At 42.4% G+C, this 15,000-nt stretch overlaps 1 protein-coding gene across 1 annotated transcript in view; it reads left to right on the top strand.

The window, feature by feature from the left end:
• Positions 1-1,065: 1,065 nt before the first annotated feature.
• spata17 (spermatogenesis associated 17) overlaps positions 1,066-15,000 on the top strand; it is a gene marked incomplete at both ends in the record, with an annotated part of 64,830 nt that continues 50,895 nt past the window's right edge. Inside the window, 5 exons of the mRNA XM_080771884.1 lie at positions 1,066-1,142; positions 1,431-1,520; positions 3,911-3,992; positions 6,202-6,252; positions 10,806-10,909. Coding sequence (XP_080628010.1) covers positions 1,066-1,142; positions 1,431-1,520; positions 3,911-3,992; positions 6,202-6,252; positions 10,806-10,909 — 404 coding nt within the window. The remainder of the gene's footprint in view (positions 1,143-1,430; positions 1,521-3,910; positions 3,993-6,201; positions 6,253-10,805; positions 10,910-15,000) is intronic.

Here is a 15,000-nt window from a genome sequence, read left to right as displayed (position 1 = left end):
CTCCACGAAAAGGCCTCGTTGTCCTGACCCCTTATCTATCATTTATACAGTATGGATAAATAGTGTGGACTTAGACTTAGTTTTTCGTTATTGTATTGATTTTAAATCATTGAATCATATCGTATCGCTATGAATGAACCAATATCGTCCATGTCGTCAACTACCGTGATGCGTAGGCTACATAGCGTATCGCACATTTTAGTATAACTTCTTATGACGATTTGAAATTAGTTGTTGCTATTTATATATGTCATAATTATTATGAATTGAATATCCAGGACCTGAATGGAAACAAGTTCGCAATTACTTTTTTTGTTGACATCCTTTTGGACCAAGTGTTTGACTGTACTGTTTTACATTACTGCCAATAAAGTATTCAATCAATCAATCAATCAATCGCTTTCAATTAGCATTATACCCCTAAAAAATAATACATTCAATTGAATTTGAAATGAAATGAAAAATAGAAAAATCACACTTTTAGACCATATATCCTCATATTATGGGCAAATTCTCATTTTTGTGTATTTTTATATCAAAAGTCCATACAAATATCTTTTGAATTACTTAATTGCCCCATGTCTCTCTGTCACTTTGTTTACAAACGACACTGCAGTGAGAGGAAGTCACAGACTTAAAACCCCATAGCCTGGAGGGATGCAAGGCTCTGATTGGTTCAGAAACTTCGGACTCTGACCTCCAGCGTTTCAAGCTGAAACTTCATTTCCGTTTAACTACACCTTCAAAATGTCTGTCTATCTATAGGCCTGTAAATTCCCAAAACAGGCACACCTGTTTGGAAACCAGTAACCACTGGGTAACCCCATCCTGGCCTGCTGGTGTGAGCGGCAGAGACGTGTCAGTTGTACACACACTTAGAAATAATATTAATAATATATTGAATATGAATCATGAATGTAAAGTTAAAATAGCCTATTTAACTTGAAATTAATGGTAGTTAGGACGTTGTGCCTTACATCAAATAATGTGAGGTCAAAAAGTACCCTATGCACTCACTCACCCACTGAAAGTCCAAACGGAGTGTTGTCAAGGCAGCATGTAAACATGAGCAGCATGGCTCAGCTGGAGAAAATAAAGACAACATTTGAACGCGTTAAAGTGGAATATTTCATGAGAAACAGGTAACGTAACACGGTGGAGTAAAAGCAAAGATGTAGCTTAGCTATAGCTGCTACTTATAGGCCTACACATGATTTTCGGAGACACACAGGCAGCTATAGTTTAAACAACCATTCAACACAGTGTAGAGTGCACACCTGAGAGCACACGCACATTTCGCGAAGTTATGTTACGACATACAAGTTACGACATACAGTCGTACTCGTACGGCAGATAAGACTTATTCAGAAAGTCGGTTTTGTTCCGCAAATAATTAACGTTTGATTGTTTTCACCTGTTTCTTTTAAAAGCATTGCCGAGGAGGAGAGACAGAGAGAGAACCAAGCAGCCGTCCACATCCAGAGTTGGTTCAGAGGCTGCAAGCTGCGGGCTTACCTCAGGTTGTCTGTCTGCCTGCCTGCCTGCCTGTCTGTCTGTCTGTCTGTCTGTCTGTCTGTCTGCCTGTCTAATGGAACTTATATTTTCAGGACATGACACAAACCTTTTCATAGTAGTTACTGTAGTAGTAAACTTAATATTTTGGAGGTATACACTCACATCTTAACAGATGTATATGCACAGACACACGCGCACACACACACACACACACACACACACACACACACACACACACACACACACACACACACACCGCCACCGCCAAGTGTTTAATTTGCAGGGGGAAGCCCTGATACCAGCCCACTTTGCTAGTATAGTGTAGTGTAATTATCTCACTACTCATGCTGCTATATATGGCCAGAAGGAATAAATGTCTCTCTGGTTATATACCCCCACCCACGCCCACACTCAGAGAAGTGTGTGTGTGTGTGTGTGTGTGTGTGTGTGTGTGTGTGTGTGTGTGTGTGTGTGTGTGTGTGTGTGTGTGTGTGTGTGTGTGTGCGCGCGTGTGTGTGTGAGGCGTGCCTGGCCTTCTGCTGTGACCCTGGCAGCACTCTGCGGGGTCAGCAGACAAACTTCCAGACAATAGGTTAATTCAGATTACTTTAGTTAATTGATCAACGCGTTAAGTGGATAATTAGCAACAATTTGAGCTGCCTAAGTGCGACTGTGGGGTTGCGCGATCCCCGCTATAAGCATTGATTTTCTGGGCATACAAATGGCCTTTTGGAAAATTGATGGCCCCGGTTGGAGGCTGAGAATCACAGTAGACTTGCATTTAGAGAACGTTTTAGGTTGAATACAAATGTGTGGCGCGCTGGCTAACGGCGTGAAACACTCCTCTCCGACGTGATCGAAAAGGCTGGAGGAGCTGTGTGTGTACGCGCGTGTTTGTGTGTTTGTGTGTGTGTGTGTGTGTGTGTGTGTGTGTGTGTGTGTGCATGCATGCATGTGCATGTTCACAGACCTATAATGTTTCCCTGACCTTTCAACTGAATTTCAGCAGAGCATCTGTAGGCAGAACATACAGTGAGTCCAACAGCTTTAACCCATTTTGGACTGAGGTCGATATAAAAAAGTCTTCTATAAATCCTAACATTCAGTCAGTGGTGCTCAACATTTTTCATGTCAAGGACCCCCAGAATTATCTCTATTGGGCCACGGACCCCCGTCTCAAAATATGTAGTTCCAGGGACTCCCCTGCAGACGCCAATATTTTAGTTGAAAATGTTCGCTCTGACATATATATTCAAAGATTTGCGCCACATTTTCACGACGAAAAATAGCAGACCTACAAGCTCGTAGCGTGCCACTCGGTGGCGCGCCTTGAGCTTGTAGATCTGCTATTTTTCAAAAGCTAAAGTAGAACAGAATGCTAAAAAAACACCAACAAGGGTTCCCGCCTAAAATGGGTTAATTCAGGGTCTCACTTCATGTCGGACCATTCATCTTATTTAACTCTAGCGCCGCACAGCTTTTGCTACGATAATGATGATGGCAATATATAAATATACTGTATTCATTGACATACAATTTACAACGTTACAGTTTTATGAAAAGAAAAAGTCATGAACGTCACTGACAAAATGTGTGTATTTTCTTTGTCGTCGGTGTTAAACGTAATATTAATGTTACCTTTCTTCAGAAAAGACACATTATCTTGGGTTTTCGTCTCGTTCAAATGAAATGGGATTCCGTTTTATTCAGTGCCAAATCACAACAAGTTGTCTCAAGACAGTTACATATCGTACCGTCATTGTTTCAAAGCCAAGCACATTTTGTCGACAATGGCAATGAAAAAGAGAGGGAGAGACAGAGACAAAGAGAGGGAGAGATACAAGCAGAAGCAACAGTAGAAACAATCACAGCAATAACAACATACGGTAATACTAATACTAATAATAATGCAGCAGTTAATCGATTCTAAAAAAATATATTTGAATTGTTGTTGCTTTATATAATTTATACAAAATGTACGTCTCTTTGAATAACCCCCCAAAAATGAGAAGAAAGTAATCAATAGTGAAAAAGATACCTATCCTCTCAGGCTTATGGCAAAATGTTGTTTGTTGTTTTGTTTGGTTGTGTTTGTTTTTTTGTTTGTTTGTTGGTTGTTATTGATGTAAAGCGTCCTTGGGTTCATGAAAGGCACTGTACAAATTTAAGCTATTATTAATATTAGTCCTAAATCTTCCTTGTTTTAAATGTAAACGTGTAACAGTTCTCTAGATATTCATCAGAATCAGAAATGCATCCTAAACTCGCCCCTACAGAAGGTCACATACATAGCCTAGTTTTATTTCAGTCTTAATTTGTTTATTAGTCTAATTTATTATTCTTAAATTAAATTATCGATATGATGTATTTACACATGCCGCCGCAATTCTTTCAGTCTCTTGCACACGAAGGCGACCGTCATCCAGAAAGCATGGCGGGGCTTCGCGGCGAGGGCGCGCCTCAGACAAATGGCGAAGGTAAGCCAGCTATAGATATATTGATTATGTTATGATAGCATGCATTAGAATTCAATTGCCATATTCCTCAGCCCCCTGCCTCTGACCTTAAGAAATATAATTCACCCATTACACATCAGGAAATTAGCACTTAGGAAATATGATACCATATCATATGGAATTCCATCTATATATCTCCTCCTGGGATACATATATAGAGAGAGAGAGCGAGAGAGAGCGAAGGGGTCGGAACGGAAGGAAGGATGGATGGATGGAGGGTGGAGGAGAGGTGTGTGTGTGTGTGGGGGGGGGGGGTGCTGATAGAGAGTGTGTGTGTGTGGTGGGTGGGGGGATAAATGCTTTACTATAGCGAGGCCCAGTTTTTTTTCTCCTCTTTTCTCCCCCTCCCAGCATATTGCCTCCAACTGCTTCCTAATTGAACAGATTGTTGATACTGGATCCAATACCCCCGCGCTCTCACGTATAATTTTCCTCCTGGATTGAGTTTTGTAAACGTATCACAACAAGCTATTTATCACGCCTCTAAATTGACTGTTTGCTAAAGCATAACTGCCAGCCGCTGTTTGGGAGGCGTTCAGCAAAAAAAAAAATGGAAACGAGGGAGGGGTGGGGGGGGGGGGGAGAGGGGGAGGGGGGGAGGGGGGTAAACGATGAAGGATGTGTCACAACACACATATGGACTAAAACGAGCCTGTTTGGTCTCATTTGGAAACAGACGAGCGCTAATTTAAATCACTCAAAATGTGCCACGGCGCACTATTTTGCATTAGTCCTAAGAGGCTGGACTTTTTTTTTTCTTCCTCTCTTGCCCTCAGCCTCTCTGCCTCTCTCTCTTTCTCTCTGCGTGCGTGCGTTTGCGTGTGTGTGCGTGCGTGCGCCGCGCGCAGTCGCGCACGTCTCGAAAACACGGAGCTGAATTTACGGCCCTCCTTTCAAGTCTTTGTCTGCATTCTCTCTCCCCTCTCTCTCTCTCTCTCTCTCTCTCTCTCTCTCTCTCTCTCTCTCTCTCTCTCTCTCTCTCTGTGGTTATTAACCCATTCTGACCTGGCACCCATTTTGGTGTTAGCATCATGTTATGCTTTAGCTATTGAAAAATAGCAGATCTACAAGCTCATATCGCGCCACCGAGTGGCGCGATACGAGCTTGTAGGTCTGCTATTTTTGAAAAATCGAAGAACGACTGACATTTTTAGAATCTGATCTCAGGTCAGAATGGGTTAATCAGACCAGTGTGTATCCAGTGGAAACCTCGTATGAATCTGATCTCAGGTCAGAATGGGTTAAAGAAGACGTGTCGAGATATGAATTTCTTTTATGGCCCGGGCTCTCCAGTTTTGCTCCTGAAATGTTTCCCCCCGGTGGTCCACCATGCCGCACGGCTCGCCGCGCTCCGCTCCGCCACCACGCGCTCCAACCAAAGTATGCCGACGGCACGGAGAAGAAGGACGAAAGCCACCAATCGGGAGCGTCGTATTATACGCGGCGGCCTGGGCTGGTCTTTTCTACTGGTCTCTCTCTCTCTCTCTCTCTCTCTCTCTCTCTCTCCTGGCAGCGCTGTCATTGATTATGAAGCCCAGCGGAGAGCGTTTGGACGTCATATATCTCCATTAGCTCACAGCTTGACTACCATAGATTTTCCTGGCCCTCGCGTGCGTCGGGGGTGTTAAGAGAGCAGCACTCGTCCGCCGTTCCTCCTCCCCTCGCTAACCTCTCCTGCTCTCTCTCTCTCTCTCTCTCTCTCTCTCTCTCTCTCTCTCTTCCACTGAGCCCCCCGCCCGTCCGTCCGTCCGTCCCCCCTCCCCCTCCTCCTCCTCCTCCTTCTCTCTCGTGCGTTTCGCTCACCCTTGTTCACCTCGGCTCCCTCTCTCTTTCACCTGCTCACTTTCCCCTTGCCCCCCCCCCCCCCCCCCCTTCTCCTCCACCATAGGCCTAAAGGGTGATTTAGACTTAGTTTGCGTGTCAGTGTCGTGCACCGGTTATATAGCGGATCTACAACGCTCGGCGTATACGTACAATATGCAATTTCTGGTGTGCAACACGGTGAGCGATGAAATATAAATCAAGCATTATCTTGACTGTTTGTGTGTGCTCTATATATATGCATTATGTATAGAGATGTGTTTATCTTTGAGGCCTGCTGTGGACTGAAGAACAGAGGGCCGGCAGACTAGATGTAACGCTGTGTCTTTCCCTTTGTGTTCGCATGCAGGCAGCATATTTTATCATGAAGATGAATACCTATGAGGAGATGACGATCACGGTAAATATCACCCCCCCCCCCCCCCCAGACAGTGTGTTTTTTTGTTGTGTCTGTGTCCACAAGTGGCAGGACAAGTACAGTAGTGCAGTCCTCACCCGGGCTCGCTGCGAAATAAAATTGGTGATTTCACGATCAGCATTTTGGTGGAAGCAAATGATAAAGTAGCAGTGAGATAAAACACATCTTTTATTTTATTTTTCTCCCTCTCTCTCTCTTTATAAAACATATCTTGTCTTATCTAAAATTGTGTCACACGTTCGCACACATTTCTGCGGTTTAGGATATATATAAATGAGCCTTGTGTTATTTCTGTAGGCTTACATTATTCATTTTTGTTCTGGGGGAACTTGCATTTACCATTTTTAAGTCCCAGCGGACACAAAGCAAAATGCTTCAAGTGTAAAGTGTGATACCGGTAATGCTTCAGGGGGTTTCCTCCTGGCTTCTTCTGGGCCCCTTCAGGACATTTCTATGATTTTTCTCTCAGCATTCCCCCCTCCGCTGTCACGTTCCTCCTGTAAAATGCTCTCTCTTCCTCATATCATTTTAACAGCTACTACTGTAAACCCATAAATCATAAGGCCGGTGCCTTTGACTGACGCTTTGGCACTTTTACACGGGGATATGGCGTCGAAACCTTATATTTTTACTGTTCCACGCAGCCCACTCTTTTGCCTAACAATTTCACTCAGCCGAAACCATTAACGGTTTTTACAGGCCAACAAAGAAATCCACCCCCCGTGTTTATTGAAGAGGCTAGCGTCGACGTTCGGGAACAAGCCAGATGTTCGGGTGTTGGCTGGAGAGCCTGGAAATGGAGGGGTTTTGAGTTTTATATTTGACGGCAAACGCAAACAAATAAAAGCTGACCACCCCTGCGCTTTCAGACCACAGATCCAGGGGTCAGCGTCCGACCGCCGCCATCTGAGGTCGCGGGGTCAGAGGTGAGGGATGATGTCACCACTTAAAGTGGGAGCAGAAGCCGCGGGAGGTGGAGGGGAGAGTGCTTTATTAGCCCTGTAAAAGAAAACACATACATGTATACAGGAAACACTGGGATATTCTATACTGGGAAGAAAAATAGCGATGGAGAGATGGGAAGACGCTGAAACAGGATCTCGTGAATTCAGGTCGTTGGTGTCCAACAAGTTTTTTGTTTTTTTTGAGAGCGTATTAATTTTAACCATTTAAATATTGAATCATTGAATTAAGTATATTGTTTATTTTCTTGTGGTCAAATTTATTGATTTGTCATTCATCACAATCCCAGGATTATTTGTTACATCATCATCCTCCCTATTACGCAAGGGGGGGATGAAGTTAAACGGTCACCTGTCTTAATGTTTTTCATACAACAACGGGTTCCAAAAGCATTCTATACCAAGGACCCCGAAATAGCCATACAGCCTCTGACTGCAGCCCCCTATTGTGGCTTAAAAACACAACAAAAAAATAATTAAATTACACTGGCATGAATGCAATGCCATTTACAGCTGAGCTGTCTCCAGTCCATTTGATATGTTTCTTTTCAACACACATTAATGTATAATCTATAGTTTAGAGTCTTTAGATCCAATACGCAGTGGTTCAGAAACTTTTCGGGTCGAGACGCAAAAGAGAGAGTAGACGTTAGCGATTTGCACTACTTCTTAATTATAATTTTTCCTTCATGGCATTTCTTCGATTTGTTTGTTCGTTTTAAAATGTATGGACTTCTTTAAAATAAGTATAGATTAGATTGGACACTCAGGCATGAAGGAAGCATGAGTTCAAGTCCGTTGCTCTCCCCAGGTTGGCGGAGGGTGTGTGTAGAGCCCAGGATCACATTAGATAATTGACACAGGGGTGAAAAATGGTTTACAAAATCGTGGGATAAAAAATATTAAAAAATAAATAAAAAATAAGTATATATAGATATATTTGTTAAATTATCCTGGTGCCCCCTCTGTGGGCCGCCCGCCGCCACCTTGAAAACCTGTCTCCTAGAAAGCTCTATCACTTACGGTTTTACTGTAAAATTGTTAATTTATTTTAAAAGCAATCCTTTGAGAGTGGGAGAAAAAAAAACCCCACTGTTCACCTGCCAATAGACTCATGGGTAAAGGGCTGTAGCCAAAAGGCTTGACCTTCTTCTGCCATGCCTGAAGGTCTATGACCGAGAGCTTGCTATATACAAACAAAACAATTAAGACAATCTTATTTTGCAGTTTAAGAGGGTGCCTTTCATTTTTGTGTGTGTGTGTGTGTGTGTGTGTGTGTGTGTGCGTGCGTGTCCGTGCGCGTTCATGTGAATGCATTTACAGTATGCACAGGTGTATATTTGCACAACTTTATGTGTGCGTATTGTTTTTTTTTATTAATTAACCACTTAAGCTCTATTTTGTAACAAACTTAAAATCAATAGATTTTGATGAAATAAACGCTTAAACATGTAGCTATAGGTGTTAATGTTAGAGACCACAGACGTGAACCTTTCAAGCCTGTTTTCATGTGTGTATCAAGTATCAAGCATGTATCTTCAAAACTGGTGGGTCAAACTGAACAACCAATATCTCTATTTGAAGCTATGATTCCCTGCTTTCATATGACATGAAAAAAGAGGAAATTCAAAGAAAACCAACGGCAGTCTCCCTCAGTCAAATTTAGTCACACTTGTTCACCGAGTTCAATTTACAAACACAGGATGCTAGTGCGAGAGAGAGAGAGAGAGAGAGAGAGAGAGAGAGAGAGAGAGAGAGAGACAGAAGCAATCATTTTTGAATCCCCTGGGTGACTGTCCCGTTGGCTTGGCTTCATAACGGCACGCTGGCCAACAGAAGATCACGCATTAGCGCTGTAATGGAAACCAGTGTTTACACACGGCGCTCGCTCTTCTATTACATTCCACCGCATTGATTCCACCTAGTCAAAAAAAGGTCAACAAGAACTTTGGTGGCGGCAATTACTTTATTTAGAATTATCTATTGACTGGTAGATCAATGCTAATTCTCATTTTGCTCCTTTTTTTCTCCCCTTCCCCTCTCCCCTCTCCTCTCCTCTCCTCTCCTCTCCTCTCCTCTCATCCTCTCTTCTATCTCTCTCCGCTTGCTGTCTGATGATTCTTTTACCTTCTGTTGTTTTAATCTCCTAATTAGTCTGAAGGACATCCATGCCGCTTCAGAATGGTCCTCTAGCCTCCATGTGTGTTTGTGTTTGTGTGTGTGTGTGTGTGTGTGTGTGTGTGTGTGTGTGTGTGTGTGTGTGTGCATGCTTGCAGGCGTGCATGTGCATATTTGCACATGCACTTACATGCATATCTGTCTGCCTGTGTGGAGGCATATGTCCATTTACCATGTGTGTGTGTGTGTGTGTGCACCCTCTTGTCCGAAAATGTTTCATGTTAAAAAGGAGGATGAATATTTGTAATAATATCTGAGTGATGTTGTGTTTTATCTAATTGAAAAGCTTTGGCATAATATAATGACAAAAAAACAATCAATTTCTTCCATTCTCTCTGAAAAGTTATATACAGATAACCTGCTCACGTCGTAATTCAGAGCCGCACAGAATGTCTGTCTCACAGTCTCCTCGAACTGTGCCCATTCTGCAAACTGTTATTAATACAATTTTCAATCAATCGATCAAAGTCTGACTGCGCAGGTTGACATACTAATTTTCTTACTTTTGATTCGTAACCCCTTTAACACCTTAAAGTATTATAAACTATGTTGGGATGAATTGTGATATTTTTGGTTCAGTAGAGATTAGGGTGTACTGTAGAGGGATCTATAGGTGCAGACCTGTAGTACCCAGCGCCCTATAGCTCTGGTCCATAGCTCTAATGCGTTGCATTTAGAGCTATGTTACTCTCAACTTCCGCCGCTCACATGAATGCAGACCCGCCTCTCCTCTTTAGCGTAAATAAAAATAAAGTTTTTGCTACTCACCAAATGGCGGGCTGTGTCATTAGAAAGCCTACTTTCCTTAGTGGACGCACTCTGAGCCCCCCACCACACGTATAAACTGTACTTTTTGGACAGAAAGGAGGAAAAATATTCTCTATGAGGCAATTCTCTGGGCAATATCGGTAGAAGGCGCAGTGGAGTAACTAAAAGTATTTTCTTCCCGGTGGAAACAAAATCCCCTTTTGGCCAAAAAGAGCAGTTTATACGTGTGGTGGGGGGCTCAGAGTGCGTCCACTAAGGAAAGTAGGCTTTCTAATAACACAGCCCGCCAGTGAGTTGCAAAAACGTTATTTTTATTTACGCCGAAGAGGAGAGGCTGGTCTGCATTCATGCGAGCGGCGTAAGTTGAGAGTAACATAGCTCTAAATGCAACGCATTAGACTAGAGCTATGGATCAGAGCTATACCAGCGCCCCAGTCAATGTAAGAATATTGGGTCCAAGTAGGAATTACATGCATCTCTTCTTCTTCTTGCTGAACAGATTTCATTGCTTATAAGTTAACCAGAACATTTCATTCAGGGTTCTCAAAATAAACTCTCAGCTTAAATAAATGTCTATGGATGTTGCAGTTGTGTCTAGACTAGTCGTGTGCCGTGTGTTTCTTACAGATCCAGCGCTGGTGGAGAGGTTTCTACGTGAGAAAATACATCCACGACTTCTACACTCGCAAGAAGTACCTGCAAGGACTGGCCATGAAGAACGACCTGGTCAGGTAAATGTTGTCCCTCAGGTGAAGATACTGTACAATATGATGCATAAATGTAAAAAATAAATAGTGATGGGAGATTAATCGGCAAACGCATTGGCATCGGACGATTTGAGTGGTTTTTTAGATGAATCAATGAATCGATTAATCAATCAGACCAATTTATTAATCGGTCCGATGAATCGGTCTGGCTTTACAGATAAACTTAGGCCCAAACGTAACAGCTTGAACAGATCCACAAGCTCACAATATTAAATATATCTGGTATTTAAGTTAAATCTGATCTCTTGCCTATAAGCCTGCAGTGCAGATACCCTGTTACATGTATTTTTCAGAATGGACAAAATTATTATAATTTGTCAGCACAGAATGAGATCATAATAGACGTCGGTAATATCGGTTATCGGCCATAACGACAGCAATTAATTATATCGGATATCGATATCGGCCAAAATGTCTCATCCTAGTAAAAATGCATCAGAGGTTGACTCAATCTGACGTAGCCTACTGCAAATGTGTTAGTCACATGAGCCCCAATCTGGGAACCCGTTGGCCAAAAAACAACATACAAACCAAAATAACGTGTATCGTGTAGACACCAGATGTCGGCTCGGTCACTCTCCTTCAGCCCTCTTCCGGTGGTGTGTCTTTATTTCCATTTACTAACAACAAACTCTACACGTTGTAACAAGACTCAGCTTCGGAGCTCTGAATCTGTTGAGTGATTATATGAACCCTATTGAACCCTATTCTGGGTACAAACATTCTGTGAAAATACTGTATCACGTACTATAGTCTGTAACACACTGGGTTCTGAGCCTGCAGATTGGGTGTGTTTTGGCAAAATAAGACTGTTGAGAGTAAAACATACAGTATATGGACCTAGTTTAGACCTCTGGGGGACCACTTCACCACTTTTCAATGTCTTCAAATCTTCATATAATTGGTCCTCATAATCATGATAAAATAGCAAAAAAAACTCCTACTCAGTTTGTCTCTCATAGGAGGGCTGTGGGCAGTTCAGAAACCTGTCCACCGGTGACATCATCGATGGGAAATCCAAGCTAATAGAAACTGCAGGCTTTCTATTCCTGAAAAGTGACAATGGAAGCCATCGTTCTCGCGATAATAAAAATCTAAATATATTAAAAAGAAAATCTGGCTAACGATGATGTCCAGGTGGACGGGTTTCTGAACTGCTCACAGCCCTCCTATGAGACACAGACTGAGTAGAAAGAAATGGTGCTATTTTACCATGAACATTATTAGTGAGGACCAATTATATGAAGATAGACATAATTAATGGTAAATGGTGCATTTATATAGCGCCTTTATCCAAGGCGCTTTACATATAACATGATGTACATGTGCATTACATTCACCCATTCACATGCACATTCATACACCGATGGCGACGGAAACCATGCAAGGCACCAACCAGCACAGGAGCAATTGGGGGTTCAGTGTCTTGCTCAAGGAGATTTCGACACTAACTCTGGGGGAGCCCGGGTTCAAACTGGCAACCTTGCGGTTACCATCCAGCCACTCTACACCTGAACCAGATGGTGTCGTAATGTCTGATTTTACACTTGGTTGCTGAAAATCCCAGTGCGACGTGTTGTATAGATTTGCTATTTTCAGAGCACAACCAAACTTAAAATCTCCAGTCCCCTTCCATTTTCATAGTTTTTATTTGTTGACGAAATTGTCAGTATATTTAATCATATAGTTTAAGTTATCAAAGCCTATAGTTTTTTATCTTCGTTTTGGTCAGTTCAGAAAAAACATTTTTCATCATAGTTTTTGTCGACAGTATCAACAATGGCTGAAGCCCTCCAGTATGTTAGCCTATACCGATCAACAATCTTACGTGTTGCATCTTAACAACCTTTTTAAACATTTTGAAAATCTGGTTAACAGAAAGTTCTAAACTGTGATATGATTGAACATAAATATCAACTAGTCTACACTTCCAGGGATCTCTGCCAGTGATAGAAGAAAGATAATTGCGGGGGGGGGGGGGGGGGGGGTAATCAAAGCACAGCATCTATCTTTGCTCTATACTTTAACTGTTCAATAAAGTAATGCATATATAGCCAAATTGTAATTACACATTTTCTAAGATGAGGAAATGTGAACATTGGCCTTTCTTTGGGTTTTTCGGTGTGTGCTTGTGATGTATGGGTTGTGTGTTGGTGATGTATGGTTTGTCGAGGGACCTCCGCTACCTTCCTCGCACAACAACTCCTTATGCAGAAAACAGCAGGAAAGACTCGCTGAAGATGAATTGATTTGATTAATGTGAAGGCAGCTGTGGGGAAAAGGTGGACTTGTGTTCCCATAACCTCGGCGAGAGAGAGGGGGGGGGGTGGTGGTGGTGGAGGACGAGTGTGAGTTACACCTTGTATACGAGAGAGAGAGAGAGAGAGAGAGAGAGAGAGAGAGAGAGAGAGAGAGAGAGAGAGAGAGAAGGAAGGAAGGAAGGAAAGAAAGATTGGTTAACTTGTGCTAGATGAGAGGTAGAGCAAACCATGAAGGAGGGATGGGTGGAAGAGAAGAGAAGATAAAGAAAGGATGAGGAGAGAGAGAGAGAGAGAGAGAGAGAGAGACCTCCACGGTGCCTGGGGGTGAGAGAGGGAGAGGAAGTGAACGATGTAAATAAATTAAAAATTAGTGTCTGATTTGAAGCTGCAGGGCTCAGAGCTGCAGACACGACATCTTTTATTTTTGACAAAAAAAGAAGGGGAAAAAAAGCGACGTTTAGCTAATAGTCCGATTTTTTTCCCCCCGGTTAATGTTGCTAATATATTTTGCCAGAAAATATCTCGCGGCCTCTGCTAAAATTAAATGTAAATTTGTTAAAGTGCTCCTTGGATCACTGACTCCCCCTTCTCCCCTCCTCCTCCTCCTCCTCCTCTTCTCCTCTCCTCTCCTCCCTCCTTCATCTCCCCTGTCGAAGTACAGGTGACTGCATGGGCTCATAAAGTGCATTAAGGAAGTGTTGCCATAAGTATTGTATTACAACACATGCGCGCGCCGCGCACACACACACACACACACACACACACACACACACACACACACACACACACACACACACACACACACACTCTCTACCAGAAGAGAATTCAACTATCATCATCAGTGGGATTAGTTTTTATCAATCAAACTATCTTGGGATTAGTTTGAATGTGGTATTAGTTTTAGCTATAGGTTAGTGGGATTAGTTTTAAAGGGGTTGTTTTTGTTTGCTGAGTTCAATTGCACCCAAAAAACCTGAACATTATAATAATGTGTATTACGTATATTATACTGTATGGTCTGGGGTTTTCTGGCTCAAACAAGTGCTCCGATTCCCCCATGGAGTGTGATGTAAGAGTCAGTAAAATGATGTATGATGTCATTCATGTAAATCCTATAGATGACAGTGGGATTTGCCAGCAGATGTCACTGTTTTCACTGTTTTGCCTGCAGCTCAAAAGGCTTCACAGACACAGATAATCCCATGCAGGCCACAACCAAGTTCAGGTTGTTTGGGTGTAATTGAGGTCATGTAACCTGAAAGAAAAAATCACACCCGTGTGAAGTGAGGGGCGCTACTATATTAAAGTTAACTCATGTTGATTAACCCGTGGGTCGCGACCCCTCTGGGGGTCGCCAAATTATTTTGGGGCGTCCCAAAATTATTATTATTATAATTTTATTTTTTGCTGCAACTGAATGGCTGGAAAATGGAAATGAAGAGTTTACATATATAGTACACATATACACCTTCCCTAAATATTATCTGCTTTCAGTATTTATTTATGGTGCATTGTCTCTATTATTAAGGTTATTGTATAGCAGTCAATTTATATTGGGGGCGGGGAGGGGGCGGGGCGGGGGTCCCGAGACACTGCCAAAGCATCTCCGGGGGTCCACGACCAAAACCCTGGATTAGGTGATGTAATGGTGATGTAAAACAAACACAAACATTAAACGCCATTAACAATAAAGAGACAATATGACGTAATGAGGCACATTATGACGTACATTTTCCCTTCATTGTCAATGGCGTTTACAAAACAAACATTGAACTAAAGACAAACATTAAACCT

The sequence above is a fragment of the Protomyctophum bolini genome (assembly GCF_963924005.1).
Source record: "Protomyctophum bolini genome assembly, chromosome: 1".
In the NCBI taxonomy this organism is placed as follows: domain Eukaryota; kingdom Metazoa; phylum Chordata; class Actinopteri; order Myctophiformes; family Myctophidae; genus Protomyctophum; species Protomyctophum bolini.
This window is presented reverse-complemented; position numbering and strand designations above follow the sequence as displayed.